Below are 21,337 nucleotides of genomic sequence, written 5' to 3'. Positions count from 1 at the left end.
CCACAAAAGGACAAATCAGAACAGAAAATAATTCTAAAACTTCTCTACAAAGATATGCCATCTTAACTAGGGGAAGGTGATGGTTTGAATATTTAAGAAGAGCTCAACTGTTACTTTTTTTTTTCATACAAGAAACAAAAATAGTAAAACAAAAACTGAAAACACAGGTAAGGTAAATATCTATTTTATTTCATATATTAATCATAATTCCATGACAGTGAAAACTTTAACAATATAAATGATTCTACAAACCTTTTTGATAAATATTTTGTAAAGTTTATCAGATTCTCCCATTGACTTCTTTTGAAATCTATAAATGAAATGTCTTATCTTAATTTTTGAATAATTTTCAATTTGCTGTGATTTTTTTTTCTTTTTTTAAAAAGATTTATTTATTTCTCTCCCCTTCCTTCCCCTGCCCCGGTTGTCTGTTCTCTGTGTCTATTTGCTGCATCTTCTTTGTCTGCTTCTTTTGTTGTCAGTGGCATGGGAATCTGTGTTTCTTTTAGTTGCGTCATCTTGTTGTGTCAGCTCTCCGTATGTGCAGCGCCATTCCTGGGCAGGCTGCACTTTCTTTCGCGCTGGGCATTCTCCTTACAGGGTGCACTGTTTGCGTGTGGGGCTCCCCTATGCGGGGACATCCCTGCATGGCAGGGCACTCCTTGCGCGCATCAGCACTGCGCATGGGCCAGCTGTGCACGGGTCAAGGAGGCCTGGAGTTTGAACTGTGGACCTCCCATGTGGTAGACGGACGCCCTAACCACTGGCCCAAGTCCGTCGCCTGATTTTTTTTTTTACAGATTTATTTATTTCTCTCCTCTCCCCCCCCGCCCCTGCCCCGGTTGTCTGTTCTCTGTGTCTATTTGCTGTGTCTTCTTCTTTGTCCGCTTCTGTTGTTGTCAGAGGCATGGGAATCTGTGTTTCTTTTTGTTGCATCAGCTCTCTGTGTGGGCGGCGCCATTCTTAGGCAGGCTGCACTTTCTCTTGCACTGGGCGGCTCTCCTTATGGGGCCCACTCCTTGTGTGTGTGGCTCCCCTACGTGGGGGACCCCCCTGTGTGGCACGGCACTCCTTGCGCACATCAGCACTGCACATGGGCCAGCTCCACACGGGTCAAGGAGGCCCGGGGTTTGAACCGCGGACCTCCCATGTGGTAGGTGGACGCCCTAACCACTGGGCAAAGTCCGCTTCCCTGCTGTGATTTTTAAGCTAACTTTAAGTTTATATAAGGGCTTTAAGTCCCTTCATCAAAGATTTCATGGTTTGTCTGTAAATTCCAATGGACAATGAATTAATTTAAAAGCCTTTTTGAAATAAAGGAATCGTTTTTTAATTTAAATATTCTGCCCTTAATACATCTATTTTTCAAATTCATATTTTTATATATTGTTTCTCATTTTCTTAATACTGATCTAACTATAACTGCTGTGTGGCCCTTTTTCACTTTCTAGGATGCCACAGCAAAATACCATTTTCTTTTCATTCAATAGGCAGTAAGAAAGGATTTGAAAAGGAGATTTATGCTTAAATATAATGAAATAAAACAGAATTTACTACTAAAAAAATGATGATGAATTTTCCAGTTAAGAAGGAGAAATCAATACGACCGGCAATTTGGTAATATACTTCAAAAGACTCTATTAAAATGTTTATATTTTATAATACCTCTAGAAAATTATCCTATGAAATAATCAGAGTTACTCAAAGATCTATGAAAAAGTATATTCACTATAGTAGTATTCATAATAATGAGAAAATATAGACAACTAAAAATGTTCTAACATTAGGGAACAAATTAAACAAAAAAGTATGTGTATTGTGTAGTCATTAAAAACAACCTTTTAGAAAAATGTTGACCAAAAATTGACCAAGAAAACTGCTTATGATATACTAAATGGGAAAAATTAGGTTGCAAAGCAATATGATAATCTCAAATTGTAAAAAAATGTGTGTTAATGCTGGTTATTAACACATTATTTAGGGAAGCGAACTTGGCCCAATGGATAGGACTTCTGCCTACCACATGGGAAGTCTGCAGTTCAAACCCCAGGCCTCCTTGACCCGTGTCAAGGCCCATGCGCAGTGTTGATGAGCGCAAGGAGTGCCCTGCTATGCAGGGGTGTCCCCCGTGTAGGGGAGCCCCACATGCAAGGAGTGCGCCCCGTAAGGAGAGCCGCCCAGTGTGAAAGAAAGTGCAGCCTGCCCAAGAATGGCATTGCACACATTGAGAGCTGACACAGCAAGATAATGCAACAAAAAGAAACAGATTCCCAGTGCCTCTGAAAAGGATAGAAGTGGTCACAGAAGAACATACAGTGAATGGACACAGAGAGCAGACAACTGAGGGGGAGGGAAAGGGAGAGAAATAAATAAATAATAAATCTTTTAAAAAAAACAGAACACATTATTTAGTTGTTAATGTCTTTCTGAGAATGGTTAAAACTTAATATGAGTTTTGTGCATTAATGGCTTTTTGTGCATAAAAGGTTCCTTTTAGTCTTTTAATTATGAATATTAATTATAATTGATAGTAGCTGTACTTTTCTCACATTTTCTAATTTAATCATCACAATAAGACTATTATAATAAGGTAGATACTAGTATTTCACAGATCAGGAAACAGAGACAGGAAATGTTAGGTATCTTACCCAAGATCACAGTAAGGCTAGTTAAGTGGTGGAGATAATATTGATTCCAGGCCCTGTTTGACTCTGAAATGCCATCCTGTGCCTTGATTACACAGATAGACACATCTCAAAGCATCTTCACACATATTGTTAAATATTTCTCAAACTTATTTGATCAAAGCAATTCCCAATTAATCTGTGTTAAAAATACAGGAATATAGAAGAGAGAGAGAGGTAGGTAGGTAGGGAGGTAAGTAGACAGAGACAGAGATGGTAAATAGATAGGAGGATGGAGATGGTAATTCCATGGGTCCATTCCAGACTATCTGAATCCAAAATTTGGGGGGAGATGTGGGAAGAGCAGGACTTCAGACTTTTTAACAAGTCCTCAAGCGAATTTACTATCAAGAAAGCTTGGGAAATTCTGTTATCACATTTGAGTAGAAAGGATGAAATGATACTCATTTTTCAGAGCAGTAAACAATCTCAGATTAACAGAATAGACCAAAGTCAACAGCTATAAAGCTGCAAAGACAAGAACTATATATTTTAACTACAGTAACCTTTACATTTAAGAGGTATTTTTGGAATTTCAAAGGTCCAAGGTAAATCCACAATGACTGGGACCACATGAGCATCTTCAGCATGTGTACCATAATAAATTTTATAGTCACCCTAATTATAAACTTTTCAGAGTAAAGTGTTAATGCCAACAGGTTAAACTTACTTTCTTTTCCTTTTCTTTTTTTCTTCCTTCTTCTCTCTGCCTTTCTTTCAATCATTTAATTATTCCCTTGCATTTACTACCTAGTACCAGCTAGCATTGCAACTGGAAAAAGACCTCAAATAAAAGGTGGAAAAGGTAAAGACAAATGAGTTTATATGGCCAAAAGACTTCAAAGTGAGTCAGGAGGTCATCCCAGAGGTAACACGCACATCTCAGCAGGATCTCATAAAAGAGCCAAAGTAGATACTATCCCAAATAGTGGGACTCCTGCAGGCTCTGGAGACCCCCAGGTCCTATGGTCAGGACAGATAGCTCTGGAGTTTGGGCCTGACTTTCGAATTTGTGCTCCTGAGAGAGACAGAGCTGGACTCAGATATGGCTTCCCTACACATGGCTCATCTGTCCCTTCTACTTGAACCTATAGCTGGTGCTGGAGTTGGTAGGTATACATCCAAGAGACTTAAATCTTTGGGCTGTCCATGTCCCAGCTGGGCCCTGAGCCTCAGCAGAGTTGCAACAACTACTCTCCAGTTCTTTGAACTCACCCAGGACAACTAACTAGGAGGTAAGGCTGGACAATCACCATACCAAGGAACTGAGAGAGCTTACAACTGCAAGCAAGAGAGTCCCATCCATTGGCTTGTGGAATTGAAGCACCCTCTCAAATAGAGGTGGAGGGGACATCACTATCCCAGAATCCTCAGGACTGGGGAATGAAATATGGACTGGAGTAGACTTACTGGTATTCTACTATAGACTTATTGAGATTCTAGCAATGGAAGAACTTATAACATTGATGTGGAGGCAGTGGCCAGTGGAGGCTCTGAGGGCAAGGAGAGGGAAAAAAAAGGTATAAAATGGGGACATTTTGGGACTTGGGAATTGTCCTGAATGACACTGCAATGACAGATATAGGCCATTATATATCTTCCCATAACCTACAGAACTGTGTGGGAGAGAGTGTAAACTACACTGTAAACTATAATCCATGCTCAGTGGCAATGCCCCAAAATGCATTTATCAATTGCAATGAATTTACCACACTAATGAAGGATGTTGTTTATATGGGAAAACACGGGAGGTATGGGGAGCAAGGCATACAGCAATCCCTGTATTTTTTAGGTAACATTTATGTAGTCTAAGTATCTTTAAAAAATATATACTTAAGAAAAATTATTCCCTTGCATTCACATCAACACCATCCTCTTTTACTTTGTCATATGGCCTTGGCTGACCCTACTGGTCTGACCCAACTCTCTGCCTATTCTATATCAGTAGATGTAGAATGTGATTTCTTATGTGATTTCTCAGTAGCGTTTTCACAGTCGACCATTTCAACCTCCATGAAATGTTTTCTTCGCTTGAATTTCACAACACTATAATTCCTGGCTTTACTTCTACCTCCTTATCTGCCTCTTCTCACTTTCCTTTACCAGTTTCTCCTCATTTCTCTAACAACTAAATGCTGGAATACTTCAGGACTCAGTCCTTTGACCTCTTTTCTGTCTAAACTTACTTTTGCGATCTCATATAGCCTCATAGCTTTACATAGCACTTGTACGTTGAAGATTCATAAATTTACATCTCCAGTTCATTTCTCTCCCCTACTTGTATATCAACTTGCTTACTTAACATCTCCACTTGAACATTTATTATGTACCAATTACTATTCTGGGCATTTGGTTATGTCACTGAGCAAAACAGACAAAATTTCCATGGTCAAGGAACAGGAATTCTAGGAAACATTTGTGTGGTATTTGAGGAAAAGCCAAGAGTCCAGGATGGCTGGACTGGCATGAGCTAAGAGGGTAAGAGGAGCTGAGGTCAGAGAAGTAATAATAGAAGTGGTGGTGGTGGTGGTGAGAGAAATGGTAATTTATACTCTAATGTTAAATTTTTTTAGTTTGGCCTCAAGAACCCATCTAACTTAGATTTATGGCACTGTGGCAGCTGACTGTATGCTTACGAAAATAGTGTTTGGACAGAGGCACAGGACGTCAGGTTGTGGCTTTAGTACTCAGGTAGTCCCTTCACTGTTCTGAATACTGGGAAGGGACTTTTAGCAGTCTTCCTTATACATCCATTATGATGCCTGCAAATGAGGTGTGGCAGCTTTGGCGCATACTTCACCCACTTTCAGCGTGCCTTGGTTTGGTTAGCTACGTAAAAATGCAGCTCTGTATATTCCTAAATGAATAGAAATAAAGTATCCTTCAACAAAATTTACCAAGGTGGAAAGACTGCATCACTCTTCTACCTATGCTATTATAATGCCATTAGTTCTAAGATAGAATTGTACACATTATATCACAGAATATTGGAATGCTAATCATTAAGGCAAAAAAGGAAATTAAAGCTTGACCACAAAATTTTCATTTTCTAACATTATATATAACATAATATAAAAATATAATAACATTTTGGTATTCCTAAATACATTTTCAACAAGCTTTAATTCTGAAGATGCCAAAATTAATTTATTAAAACTAAATGTGGGGAAACGGACTTTGGCCCAGTGGTTAGGGCGTCCGTCTACCACATGGGAGGTCCGCGGTTCAAGCCCTGGGCCTCCTTGACCCGTGTGGAGCTGGCCCAAGCGCAGTGCTGATGCGTGCAAGGAGTGCCGTGCTACACAGGGGTGTCCCCCGCGTAGGGGAGCCCCACACGCAAGGAGTGCACCCATAAGGAGAGCCGCCCAGCGCGAAGAAGGGAGCAGCCTGCCGAGGAATGGCGCCGCCCACACTTCCTGTGCCGCTGACGACAACAGAAGCGGACAGAGAAACAAGACGCAGCAAAAAGACACAGAAAACAGACAACCAGGGGAGGGGAGGGGAATTAAATAAAATAAAAAATAAATCTTTAAAAAAAAAAACAAAACTAAATGTGGGAAACAGATGTGGCTCGACCAACCGGGCTCCCGTCTACTATATAGGAGGTCCATGGTTTGATGCCCAGGGCCTCCTGGTGAGGGTGAGCTGGCCCATGTGGAACTGGCCCATGGGGAGTGCCAGCCCACGTGGGAATGCCGCCGAGTGTAGGAGTGCTGCCCTGTGTGGAATGCCACCCAGCATGGGAAAGCCACCCTGCACAGTAGTGCCGGCAACGTAGAGATCTGGTGCAGCAAGATGATGCAGCAAGAGACACAGAGGAGAGAAAATAAGAAGACATAGCAGAACAAGGAGTTGAGGTGGCGCAAGAAAGTAATCACATCTCTCCCACTCCAGAAGGTCCCAGGATCAGTTCCCGGAGCTGCCTAATAAGAATACAAGCACACACACAAGAACACACAGCAAATAGACAGCAGACAACAGGGGGAACAGGGAGTGTGTGTGTGGGGGAAATAAATAAATCTTAAAAAAACAAACAAACTATAATGTGGGGGAAAATACAACAAACATTATATTCTACTGAAATAAGCAGCATGCTTAAATTACCTTAAGAAAAAGTCATAAGAAATTTGACTATTTGGGGACATTTTCTTCAAGTAAATTTATGTGGTTTTCACATGACGATATGTCATTACTTTATTATATAGTTTTATTATTGAATAATTAGTTTTGAAATTGCTTTGTATGTCTGAAGGGTGAAATTCAGAGGACAGAAATAACCATAAGTCAGAGCAAGAAGGCCCTGAGGGTTAAGCTTAAAGAGCATGAGAGGATGGATCAGTTGGTTTGGAAAACAGAGGTCCAGACGAAAGGAAAGGAAGCAACTGCAGTTATCTAGGGGAGAAATGCTGAAAGCCTGAACTAAGGCAAAGGACATTAAAATGGAGAGAATGGGACAGATAAAAAAATTAAGGAAACAGAAGAAGCAGGCCTTGGTGATGGATTGGATATAAGAGACGAGCAAGATGAAGATGACTATGAAAAATTCCGGACAAGCTAGATGACTTAGGAAAGTGATTGTAGTTGTGCCACCTCTGAGAAAGAGAACACAGGAAAACAAAAAGTTTGATAAGAAAGATGATGAATTCAGTTTCTAGTAGATTGAGTTTCAGGTGTCTGTAAGAATAACACACAAATGTTAAGTGTCTAAGAGGTAGCAAGATATGTACTTCTGATAGCCACAAAAAGTTCTGGACTACAGATGGAAATATGCAAAGTTAGAACCACTTAAGCAGTTAAAGTCATGAGAGACAATAAAATCATTCACAGATGATCTTTGAAGGGAGCACATTAGGAGAAAAAGGATCCCCCTCCCTCATTCCCTAACACACACACACACACACATACACAGAGAGAGAGAGAGAGAGAGAGAGAGAGAAGGAATGCATACAGAAGAAAGAACAAAAGCAGAAACTTTCTATCACAGAAACTTAGGGAGAAAAGAGTTTCAGGGAGGAAGTGGTCCACAGTGGTAAATGCTGTTAAAAGTTTCATTAAGATTGGGCAGAAAAAGTGGTCATTGAGACATTGGTCTTGGTAATTTGGAGGTTATTGGTAATCTTAAAAAGAAAACATCCAGTAGAGAGGTGAGAAAGCCAGATTTTGGTGCAGCAAAGAGTAAATGTATTGTGAGAAAGTGAGAGAAGAAATACGGATGGCACTTTTAGGAAATCTGTCAGAAAAGAGAAATGGCAATCAGATGTGAGATTGTAGTCATGATTTTTCAAGGTAGCAAAGACATGAGAATATTTGTAAGTTTAAGAAAATGAGCCACTTAGAGATAGAAAGAATGATAGAGGAAGCAGATATAGTTCAAGTGACTGAGCTCCAACCTACCATATGGGAGGTCCCAGTTAGGTTCCCAGTGCCTCCTAAAGAAAACGAGTAAGACAGTGAGCTGATGCAATGTGCTGGCGCAGCAAGTTGATGCAATAAGATGATGCAACAAGGAGACACGAATAAGAAAGACAATGAGAGACATAACAAAGCAGGATGCTGAAATGGCTCAAGCGATTAGATGCCTCCTCCCACATAGGAGGTCAGGTTCAGTTCCTGGTGCCTCCTAAAAAGGAAAAAGAGGACCAGCACACAACAAACAGACACAGCAAATGCAAACAATGAGGGGCTGGGGAGAGAGAAATAGATTAAAAAAAGAATAAATCTTAAAAAATAAAGAGGGAAACGGACTTGGCCCAGTGGTTAGGGCGTCCGTCTACCACATGGGAGGCCCGCGGTTCAAGCCCCGGGCCTCCTTGACCTCTGTGGAGCTGGCCCATGTGCAGTGCTGATGCGCGCAAGGAGTGCTGTGCCATGCAGGGGTGTCCCCTGCGTAGGGGAGCCCCACGCGCAAGGAGTGTGCCCTGTAAGGAGAGCCGCCCAGCGCGAAAGAAAGTGCGGCCTGCCCAGGAATGGCGCCCACACTTCCCGTGCCGCTGACGACAACAGAAGCGGACAAAGAAACAAAACGCAGCAAACAGACACAGAGAACAGACAACCAGGGGAGGCAGGGGGAATTAAATAAATAAATAAATCTTTTTTAAAAAAATAATAAAGAACGACGGAATAGAGGAGAGGATGGAGGAATTAGGATGATGAGCATCACTGCCACTTAATGATTGCGGGGGCTCTAGGTGAAGCTGAATACCATGCTTGTGGTGGCTCCAACCTGCACAATTACGTGATTTTCTCCAATACTCATAGTAAGCTAGGTTCAATAGAAGGACATTGGAGAAAGATATTTGAAAGTAGTTATTAGAGAGTGGCAAAATGACAAACCATATAGCTACAAGGAAGGAAGAAGATCCGGAAGGAGCCGAGAGCTTGGGAATAATTGAATAGTTGAGGCTAGAAGTTTTTAGAGGTGGGTGTCAGAAAGTGAGTAAAGTGGATGGGTAACAGATTGTTGCTAGAGGGTGAGATTCTTAAATTTTATTTTTTTAATTTTTTATTTATCCCCCCCCCCCCAGTTGTCTTTTCTCTGTGTCCATTTGCTGCATGTTCTTGTTTTTGTCTGCTTCTGTTGTCAGTGGCACCGGGAATCTGTGTTTCTTTTTGTTGCATCATCTTGCTGCGTCAACTCTCCGTGTGTGTGGTGCCATTGCTGGGCAGGCTGCACTTTCTGTTGCACTGGGTGACTTGCCTTACAGGGCACACTCCTTGTGCATGGGACTCCCCTATGCAGGGGACACCCCTGCTTGGCAGGGCACTCCTTGCGTGCATCAGCACTGTGCATGGGCCAGCTCCACACAGGTCAAGGAGGCCCGGGGTTTGAACTGTGGACCTCCCATGTCGTAGGCGGACGCTCTAACCACTGGGCCAAGTCCGCTTCCCAGATTCTTAAATTTTAGATTTCAAAACTGGAACAATTCCAGGTAATGGGCATAGGAAGTGAATGGTATGAATGAAGGTAAGAATCACTGGACCTGAAGGGATCTAAAGAATTGTAAGGCTAAAGGAAGTCAGTAGAAAACAGCATCAAGAAAGGGAAAATGGTGTTTCAGCTAGATAACCCAAGGTTCAAAGGAGCACATTTTTATAGTTTTTAAGAGAGTGCAATAGGGGATTGAGGATGAGAATGATCTCCCCACAACTCAGCATGGATTGAGGGAAAATAAGCAGCCAGCCTCCACTCAAAAGAGGCATGAAGAGATTGTTTAAATAAGGCTCATCTACTACTATTAATAAAGTATATTATTTGTAAAAAGGCTAGAAAGATGGCTATCAGGTAAAAATTAGTTTAGGATCTAATAAATCTTGGATGGTTTTATTTTCCTACTGTTTACACACGGAGATCATGGGTCAGTGGGTTGGCCCTGTTTTTCCCTTGTTTTGCTGGTTCATCATGATCTGGAGGAATGCAATCAAGATTATTTTTCTTCTTATCCATGATGAAAAATGAAGATAAAGTATATCATCTACATAAAGGAGGTATTATTTGGCCTGTAAAATTACTGAATTTTTGATTTAGCTAAATGCCTTCTGATAGAGTTTAATTGCATTCCAATGAATAATACAAGTGGAAATGTTGTAAGAAACAAAATTGATTTAGCTGAAAGTTACATAAAATCTTGAAACAAAGAAGAAAGTCATGGAAACTTTGAACTTTATTAGAAGAATAGCATGGACTTGTGCATAAAATAAGGTAGACCAAAGTAAATATTAGATAAAATAAAAGGATATTTAAAAAAACGGGAGAAAATTCTTTAACTGCATTAAGCACAAGACTAAAAAATAGTTGATGTCAGATGAGGAAGAAAAGTACAAATACAAATACCTAATGAAAGAAAGTCAAAGGATGAACTGCTGAGTTAGGTGAAAAGAAAACAGATCAATACATATTATTTACAAGTATATGAAATATTTATATTTCAGAGTGTTGATCATGTTTCTACAGCCTCCACTTGAAATCTGAATGTGAAAAATTGAGCATAAATTATACTAAGAGATACAGCATAGATATTTCTGATCATCAAGGGTTGTTGAGCTATAAAATATTTCTCAAGAATTCTTTCATTACACTTCTTCTCACACTATCATCCTCTCTGTTTAGGACCAAAATTCTTAGAAAAAGTAGTCTATACCTGCCATTTTCACTTCCTTCTCATTCTCAATTTATCTAACCACCATGCTTCTGAAACTGATCTACCAAAAGTCCTAATGACCCATGCTAGTGACCAAATCCAACATCCTCTTTCCATTTCTCAATCCACTGGATATTTCTGTTAACTCCACACCACTGAGCAAACCCTCCCTTCATGTCAATGCCAATGCATTCTCATTCTTGGTCAATGGACATATTTTTAACATCTCTGTAATTGGCTCTTCTTCCTTCATTTTCTTTTAAAATATAGATTTCTTTAAGAACTGTTTTCAACTTAACTTTTTCTTTTCATACAAGTTATGTTTATTGTGGATAAAGAAGAAAATCATGTGAGCAACAGGAAAATATAAACACTGATAATTCCATAAGCAACAGTGAACATATTTGCAATTTGGTGAAATCCTGACAGACCCTATTTTGTTTATAAACATGAATATATAACAAAAAAATGCAATTAATTTATATATACTTTTTTCTAACCTGCTTAATTATGTATATGAACATCCTTTAATGACAACAAATATTGTTGTACAGAGACTTTTTAATGGCTGCATTATATAATTCACTTTACCAATGCTTTATTATTATTATTATTTAAAAAGATTTATTTACTTATTTATTTCTCTCCCCTCTCCCCCCCCACCCCGGTTGTCTGTTCTCTGTGTCTATTTGCTGCATCTTTTTTGTCCGCTTCTGTTGTTGTCAGTGGCACAGGAATCTGTTTCTTTTGATTGCATCATCTTGCTGTCAGCTCTCTGTGTGTATGGCACCATTCCTGGGCAGGCTGCACTTTCTTTCACACTGGACGGCTCTCCTTATGGGGCACACTCCTTGCGCGTGGGGCTCCCCTACGCGGGGGACACCCCTTCGTGGCATAGCACTCCTTGCGTGTGCATCAGCACTGCGCATGGGCCAGCTCCACACGGGTCAAGGAGGCCGGGGGTTTGAACTGCAGACCTCCCATGTGGTAGACGGATGCCCTAACCACTGGGCCAAGTCCGCCGCTCCCCAGTGCTTTATTACTGAATATGTAAGTTGCTTCAGATCTTCAGTCATGACATGCAGAATTACCACAAACATCCTTATAAAGCCTAGCCTTTGTTGCATTTTCTGAATTATTTACCAAAAATAAATCTTCGAAATAAAACTGCTATACCAAAACAAAAACACTTTTTAAAGGAGTTTGATCTGTGGTCACCCCTCGGGCTGAAGTGTGGTTTGCTGACCTGACGGGGGGCGGCGGCCACAGTAGGCCTATTCCAAACCGCTGCCCCTGTAATAGGGTGGTTGATCGGGCCCACCGCCACCCCTGAAGGAAGCTCGGCATGGGCGCAGAGTGCCCTCGGGTCTCCCCTTCTCGGCAGCCATGCTTCCGTGGCCGCCCCTCCTCCCAGATAGCGCCACACGATGCCTTCTTTCTCCCTGCGCAGGCGCAGGGCGGAAAACTCCAGTCTGCCCTTTTCCCTCCCCCCCGACAGCAGCAACAGCCAGGCGTGGGCGGGAAACTCAAGTCTGCCCTCTACCCCAGCAACAGAAGCCACCAATCACTAAACCCTGCCACTTCCCCCAGCAACAGCAACAGCCAATCCCTAATCACCACCCCTACCCCGTCCAGTACCTCCCACTGACCTTTCTCCCGCAACCAATCAGAACAGGGCTTGGCTTCGACCAATCAGCCTTCCCCAGCCCCTATAAAACTGTTGCCTCTCCCTCAATAAAGTTGGACTTGCCTGTTTACCTTGTCTCCGAGGTAGTTCTTCTGCCGTGCGCCCTCCAGTCCTGGGAGCCCCCGACAAGGGCCTGGCCTCTCTTGTCCCCAGTTTGTCGCCTGCTTCTCCGGGCGACCCCTTCGTCGCCGGCTTCGCCGGGCGACCCCGTCAGCCGAACCGCGCAACCCCTGTGAGACCGACCCCTCGTCTGCTGCCGGACCGACCGCTCGTCCCAAGTGGGACCGACCCCTCGTCCTAAGCTGGACCGACCCCTCGTCCGCAGCCAGACCCCACCTCTACCGACTAAGCAAGCCGCCGCATTGATCGAAATTTCCAAAATTTGCTTAGAAAAGCTATACCAGTTTACATTTCTCCTAGAACATATGTGAGGGTCCATTTCCAAAACACTTGCTATCACTGAGTATTACCATTTTACCTGCCAACGGGTATCTCACAGTAGTTTTACTATGTATTTCTTTACTGAAGAGGCAGAACATGACTTTATATGTTTATCACTTTCTTGTTTTCCTTCTTTGGGAATTACTTTTCATATCTTAACTCACTTTTCTTTTTGTTGATGTATAAAATTGCTTTATATATTAACCCTCTCAAAAGTTTTACACATGCATAGTATAGTAACTAAGCAACATATAGCAGGAATAAGGAAACTATGGTTATACCAGGGAGTAAATTTCTGTTATGGGATATCAGGTTAAAGTACATTTAGAATCCTGAAATATTTTTGCTTTCTGAAATTGTGCATTCAACTTATAGAGAGTAGTTTTAATATAAACTGATATAATGTCTAGCTTAATCTCTTAACTATAATATTCCACAGTATCTGGTTATTAAAGTTTCTAACATGACTTCTTTAAAATTTAAAGAGTCACCTTTGAGTTTTAATATTTTCAATCAAATTTATTTTGTATTCCTCACTATTTTCCATAAACTTGAAAAGCATTTTTCTTTCTACTGTTCAGTTTTTAAGACAAGTCTTTATTATTTCCATCTGTTTTCATTCTACTCTACAAGTCATCAGGGAAGTTTAATTTTGTATTTTATAAGGTCTCTATGCAATATCTGTTGACAAGGCAGTGGATGGTCTGTTTCCTAGACTGAGGAGATGTCATCAGCCAAGTACTCTAAAAACAATATTTGAGAGATGAAGCAATATGGTTATGGGCATGGAATAAGTTCTAGAAGAAATCCCTTTTTACTATACAAAGGTTTCCCTGCTGCATAAATAAACCAACCCGTACTTCCCAAGTATATTCCACAAAAACCTAGTCCTTTTAGATGCTCAAAAAAGAATTCCATGTTAAGTAAGTTCTTGGAAATACATCCACCTGGTGAACACTGTGGACGTTAGCAAAACACTGCCTACTAGTCTCTTATTACTTATAGAAGACGGACAAAGCAGCTTAACAGCTAACTGGACACTCATTAAGAACAACTGAAATGTGATGAAGGAGGGGCTGACATGGGGTGAGTACAGAGGACGGACATCCTATCCCCAGAATAGCAGTGTCACTCAAGGTTATTTCTTCAAATGTGCTCTTTCTCACTTCCTTTTCTTCATTGCAATTATTATTTTTTTTACTTGGAATGACTTCCCCCTACTTCACCTGGAGAATATTTACTAATTCAAGGCTGGAGTGAGGCATTGGGTGTCCCATAAAGTCTCTCCTGAGATGTTCCTCTTTCAAGGTTAAACTAACCATTCCCTCCTTTTCCCCCATACCAAATACATACCTTTATTACTGAATCTGTTTTGCTTTATTCCATTCATCTGTTTATATTAAGGCAAGGATCATAAATTATTCTCTTGCCATTCCTAGCACTTAATAATATGCCTGACACAAACTGGACACTCAATAAACATCTGCTGAATAAATGGATAAGTGAATGAATGTAGAAGGGTACAGTTACTATAAATCCTATTAACCTCGAATCCTTTATTCATGGTTTATTTTCTATCTTGGTTAATGGCTTCCACTAGGAATCTAGAAATATGGGGCATTTCTTAAGCACAGTGCTTACGCATTATACTATACTTGTCTATTTAAATAGATTATTATAAGAATTATCTTGTTTTCTATCACCAGTACCCAGCACAGTGCATGGGAATCAATGTTGAATGAAGTCATTCTAGGATACTCCCACCTTCTCCCCTGCTCCTCACCACCACGTTTAACCATTCATCTATCTAGTTCTACTGATTCCAATTTCTAAACTACTTTTAAAATGTCTTTTTCTTTCACCACCCTGACACTGCCACTGCCTTAATTCAGGTCCTTGTTTCCTTCAGCCCAGACAGCCACCACCTCCTGCCTCTGAAGCTTAAAATCCTCCCAAGGCTCCCTGCCACATTCAAGATGAGTCTACTTCTTTAAGATGGCATCTAAGGCTCTTCTTCACAATTTAGGCCCTGCCTACTTGCCCAGCCTCGTTTTCTGCCACTCCTCCATATGTACTCATACTCAACCATTGGCCATATCTCTGAATAGGTCCTACTGTTTTGAGATGGCGACTATGTAAAATCTTTATCATGCACCTGGCATGCTCTTCTCTTCTTAATTACTATGTGGACTCCTACCTACTAAATTGTTTTCATTTTATTATAAATTTAAGTATATCATTTGATACATCAGAAGATTCTATGTATATATATCTCTAAATTCATCACCCAGTCCCAAAACTAGAACATTATCAGTAGCACATCTACTGATGTATCTCTTCCCATGCCATCCTCAACTTCTCCGCCAGAGGTACCCACTACCTTACACTGTGTCTCATGATCCATTAATTTTAAAAAATTCCGTTTTATTACAAACACTTAAATGTTCAAATATATTTATTTTGAGCTCCATAAAACCTGTTTAATACTACACACAATATTTTGGAACTTGATTTTTTACTCAAAATTTTGTCTCCAAGATTCATCCATGCATTCAACTATATTCACTTTATGTATATAAGGACTATTCATTCTTTAAACAGCATTACTGAGATATAATTTATAAACCATACAATCACCATTTAAGGTGTACAATTCAATATAAACCTTTTTGTATTTTCAGAGATATGTGCAACCATCACCACAGTAAACTTTAGAATATTTTCATCACCTCTAAAAGGAACTCTGTACATTTTAGACATCACCCCCCCCCACACACCAGATCCCACAACTGTATGCAACCACAACTCTACTAATCTAGAGTGTTCTAAATTGGTTTTGTGTATGGTGTAAGGAATGGTATAAAAAATGGTTAATTTTTTCCCATATGAATATCTAATTGTCCTAGCACCATTTATTGAATAGGCCTTCCTTTCCTCACTGATTTGCAATACCACCTCTATCGCATCTCATAGTTCCATATCTGCCCACATGTTTCTGGGCTCTCGATTCTGTTTCACTGGTTAATTTGTCTATTCCCACAAAAATGCTTCTCTATGTTAATTATTATAGCTTTATAAATCTTATTACTTGATAGGACAACTTCTCCATTTTCTTCTTTTTCAGGAGTGTTTCAGCTAGTCCAAGCCCTTTGTTCTTCCATATAAGTTCTCAAATCAGCTTGCCAAAGAACATAAACACACACATATACCCCTACACCCCACCCTACTGGGATTATTACTGTAATTGTATTAAGTCTAAAGACTAGGGATTATAAACTGGGGCCTAGAGACCTGATTAGGCTTGAAAAAATGTTTAGTTGTGTAGCAGAGTACTTTGAAAAATGTTTCAGTATGAATGCCTTAACAAGGTCAAAACGCTCCAGCTGGGGAGCTGGTGTAGCTCCAGCAGTTAAGCTACTGCTTCTCACATATTAAGTCCTGTCCAGGGTACCTCCTAAAAAAAAAAGGCTCTCCAGTTAAATTATATAGGCCTCCCACTTCCACTCCAGCAGTGGAGTGGAATTAGTGTGTGAACTGAGTCACACGCTAATTTTCTTCAGCTTGGTCTTGCAAGTTTTTGCCAGAATGGTCTCGTTCTTCTAGACCATTCATTTCCAGGGTTCTCGTCTAGGGTCCTGATGCCCTTTCTCAAAATGACAGCTAATAGCTCCAAAATTCCTATTTTTTCATTATGTAGACAAATTTAACATATTTTGGTCTAAATCTCTACCATGCAAAGAGCATTAACTTTCTTAGCTAGAAAGATCCCTTAAGGTATTTTCTCCAAACAAAAGAAGACTTTTTTCCTCAAAGGGATTCTCAGATCTTAAGGCTACTTAATAAAAAAAATAGCCAACTTTTAAAATAATTTCTTCCTTTCTTTTATATAGTTCTTACAAAATGGGACTCACATGATATACAATACTTTTTAAAAGAAATCTTTTTGCATCTCTGATTATTTACTTAGACTAATTTTCTATAGTAAACTTACTTTGCCAAAGGGAATAAGTATTTTTAAAGCTTTTGATACATACTACCAACATACTCTCCAAAGAAGCTGTTTCAAAATAATCTAAATATATTTTTAATATCTTAATTTCCTGTTCATAAACGTTCAATGCTCCCTCTTTTGATTCAAAATAAAGACCAATGACTCCTGAAAAATATACACTCCTCTGGTGGTTGGATAGGGTCACTGAAATCCCCTGTACAATGTAGCTTTTGTTTGTCTTTCAATTTGATTTCTCATTACTCCCCAACACAATACTTTGGTCCCATCGACTAATGGACTTATTGTTCCTAGAATATGCTTTGATCTTTTATTTTGTTTTTTGTTCATATCATCCTTCAATATCTGAAGGCCTCCCTAAGTCCTCAGCCTTTTTCAAGTTAGTCTATACTTCTCTTAGTCTTTACCATGGCTTAGCCCCATATTAGCTGTTTATAAGGCAGTACTTCCAGTGTGCTTTAGAAGATGTCAGGAAGTCAAGAATCTTTATAGAATGCTGCTGCAGTGTGGAGCAGAGAGGATAGGGTACATGCCTACTCTTTGCAGAGCAAAAGGGATTAGTTTAGATAATAAAATTAAGAATTTCTGACACTTAGAATAATTGAAAATTGGCTATATATGAAAATTATGTAGTTATAGTTTTTAAATTTTTGCTTCTCATCATATCTTTCAGAGTTAGTTATATATGGCATCATGACTTCATTATATGGACCTCATAACTGCTCTAGTCTAGTTTCATTTTTTTTCTCAAGTTAAAACATTAATACTGCCTTAATATCCCAGAAAATTAATTATTCTATTAATAATATATTTAGTGACATTTAAAAACTTACCTATTTTTCCCTCTTCTCTATAGAAAAACTCATATATAAAATAATAATTTATAAGATAGATATATATGTTTAACCTTACTTTTGCACAAGGAATGAAAAGGCTAAATAATAAGTAAATGCAAGGTACAAAGAATGATATATTAAAGTAAAGAAAAGCTGATTTTTGAGTCCCAAGGTTTAATTATTTTCACTTAAAAAAAAAACCAAAAAACAACTCACGTTCCACTTGCTCAAACATTACTGAAAAGAGGAAGTCTCTTGGTGTCATATAATATTCTCCTTCATGTTCCAATGAAGAAAACTGCAGGAAGCGCTGTTTTCGAAGACATAGTTTCCCTACCATCTGCCCAGAGTCAACATTTTTCTAAAAGAAAAAGAAATCACAATTTAAGATTTTTTTTCAATATTATTTCCAGAGCTGGCTATGATTAAAAGGATTCTAAGGTATAATTTTAGTCTTTAAATCAACAACTCCCCAAATTTTAAAGCATTCATTTAACAAATATTTGAGTTTTTACCATGCTACTAAGCACATTGAAGATGCAGCAGTGAGCACGACTGCTCTGACAAAACTTACATTCCAGAAAGAGAAAATGACAATTAGTGAATAAATGTACAAAATAATGTGAGATGCCATGAAGAAAGAGGAAGCAGGCTCAGACAGTGATAAGGGATTCTATTTTAGACAGTATAATTAGGAAGGCCTTTCTGAAGAGGTAACATTTAAAGAGACTAAAGTGGAGCTAGTGGGCTCACTGGAGGAAGAACATTTTAAAAGCAAAAGGTAAAGAAAGAAGAGACTGTGAGTTGATAACCTTGGTGAGTCAAGGAACACCAGGAAGGCCACTGTTACCAGGGTGACTAGGTAAGAATTGCTTTCCTAAGGTACCTCTTCAACTTGAACCACAACATCCTTCAATGTTTACTCTCAATTTCTATGTCAATCTAATTGACTTGGTTATTTAGTTTAAAAATCCAGAGTATATTAAAAACATTAAATTATAAATGCTAGAATCAAGTACAGTAATGGCAAAATGGAAATCTAATAGCCTGAGCATGAAGTAGGAGAGAAAATACAAAGCAGATATGGGTACCATAGTCTGGGACCAATTAATGTTATTGCAACTGCCTCAAAGTCTATTCATGGTGATAATCCTTAAATCACTGAGAAACTATTAATTATGTGAAAAATATTCTGTTTGAAATGTAGGAAAACATTCAATGCAGTTTAACTGTTGTTAATGTAAATCTTTCATAAGAAAATATTTTATTGCATACAAGGGCAATTTTTGTTATCTGGAAAATTCACTTAACAGAACACCTGTTACCTCTTTGATGCTGCATAAATTAGGCATTACTGTCTGATCTACTAAATATTCAAAGCACATTGTAGAATGAATGTAATATAAAATACCAGAGTTATGTTTACATAAACTGAAAATTATTAGAACTGTGAGTAAAAACAGAATGTCTTTCAGAAAAATTCAAGTGGATATATATTGGGGTTGTCATCTCAATATTATTACATGTAAAATAAAATTAGACCACAAGATGCAAATCCTTTCATTTTTCCAATACTGTTAACCTAACATTTTTAAAAAGAGTTTACCATTAGTGCATTCTTAGATATAATGAGGTGTCACTTATAGAATAAGGATGCTGTATGCCCACACATTGGTGTATGGATTCCAGGATGCCAAGAGAAATGTGACTGTTGTTATCCCCCACAGCTAAATTAATTCCTTACAAGGATAAAAGGTATTATAAGGCAAACCATAATGTTAAGCAACTTATTTAAGATATAAATTTCAGTATAAATGTTGCTGTTAGTGCCTAAAATCTCTGTTAAGTATTGGAGCTGTTATTAGGCTATGGAGAGAACATCAGTACTAGAGGAAGTTGGAATCTGCAGGCATTATAGGATCTGCTGCATAAACCAAGTTTTAAATTTCTTTTTTTCTTCTTCAGATTTTTGGTTTTTAGTTTCAATTTGTATAGGAATCCACTTGGAAAAAAAATCCAGAAAGGCCCTTTCTCTATGTTAGTTTTCCCTAAGACCATGTATAATGTACCTTCCTGAGAGTTAATGCTTAAAAAAATCAGATTAAAAAAAAATCCATAAATTGGTAAGAAAGCAGAAAGCCAAAATTTGTAAAACGGTCCTCCCCTAACCTGACCAAACAAACAAACAAAAACAAAAACAAAATTAAGTAAAAACAGCAATGCTAAAGATAGCTCCTAACCTTCCACTTTAAATTTGTCCTGAAAGAGTCACCTGGATACTGGTAATTTGGACAAGACTGTCAGACACCACCAGAATTGAAGACCACCTCTTCTCCTGGCGAGAACTGCAGTATAATGGAACGAGGATGAAATTCTGAACACTTCAATGATGAGGATGTGTTCACTTCAGCTGTGTCTGCACACAGCTATGGAGCAATTCACATTATCATCATCTACAATTATTTAGCTAAGTGGAATAAAGTGCTCTAAGGAAGCAGGTAGTGCTGTCACTGTTATCTTCCAATTTGCAGGGACCATGCAAGCCAAAAAAAAAAAAAAAAAAAGTACAGAATGTGCCACTTGAAGTTCCTGTCACTCACTGCACTCATTACAGATTCAATGCTTGCCATTTTTTCCCCTCTTGCATTCTGCCAAAAGGTGGATGATGGATAGAAAATAATTTCCTAGAACAACTGTGCTAGGCGGCTAGCAATATAAGTATACTTTGGGAAGGTAGAGGAAAAAACTGTATTCATGGCCATAGTAACTAAAAATCTATGAACTGTGAGGACTTTTTTCTTAAGTTGCAGGTACCCCAAAAGGGGGAACAAAGTGAAACCCAAAAACCATTCCCATAAGATGGGCTAAACCCCAATTTCACAGAATAGGCAGTAAATCTAGGACATACATGTGTTGCCCTCTGCAACAGTCCATAGCTCAGCTCTTTCCCAAATCCTTCAGGCAGCTGAACGGCTGAACAGTTGTTATAAACTATTAACATTCTACGCGTTAGCTAATATTTTAATGGAAAGGAAAAACAGTGCTTCGATCAAAAGGGAAAAGAGCCAAAGATACCTATCCACATTGTTTTTGGCAAATAAGAAAACTTGATCAGAACATCCCATTTAAAACCCCAGGTGAGGCATGTGTAAAATTCTGCACTCAAATAAAGTGCTCCCAAGGGCCCAAGGGACGTCCAGACAACATGGCAAGGCACACAGCCTCATGAAAGCAACATCCCACGGCAGGTTCTACTGGGAATATATGAAAAATCATTTCCTCTATAAAACATAGTTAAATTCATTAATAATTCCCCTAACCATGATTCTTCTACTCCTTTAATTTAAACCTATAATTTTCAATTTACCTGTTACGTATATTTCTTAAATCTTCGGATTGTTCACATGCTGACTGAGCCCTGAAACCCAAGAGTGCTGCAGCCAACTCTCTAGTTCTTTGGGCTTGTTCTGGACAACTAACAAAACCATGATGATGGGCCAGTCCCATCCCCCTACAAGGAGAACCTTCAACAGCAAGCAAAA

General features: G+C 39.2%; 1 protein-coding gene across 1 annotated transcript in view; it reads right to left on the bottom strand.

Annotated features, from left to right (window-relative positions):
* The window catches only part of MICU2 (mitochondrial calcium uptake 2), a 129,080-nt gene that overhangs the window by 84,092 nt on the left and 23,651 nt on the right, over nt 1-21,337 (bottom strand). The window contains exon 2 of the mRNA XM_004467547.4: nt 18,012-18,156. Coding sequence (XP_004467604.1) covers nt 18,012-18,156 — 145 coding nt within the window. The remainder of the gene's footprint in view (nt 1-18,011; nt 18,157-21,337) is intronic.

This window comes from Dasypus novemcinctus, chromosome 15 (assembly GCF_030445035.2).
Source record: "Dasypus novemcinctus isolate mDasNov1 chromosome 15, mDasNov1.1.hap2, whole genome shotgun sequence".
NCBI lineage: Eukaryota > Metazoa > Chordata > Mammalia > Cingulata > Dasypodidae > Dasypus > Dasypus novemcinctus.
Note: the sequence above shows the minus strand (reverse complement) of the source record. Positions and strands in the feature narration are given on the sequence as shown.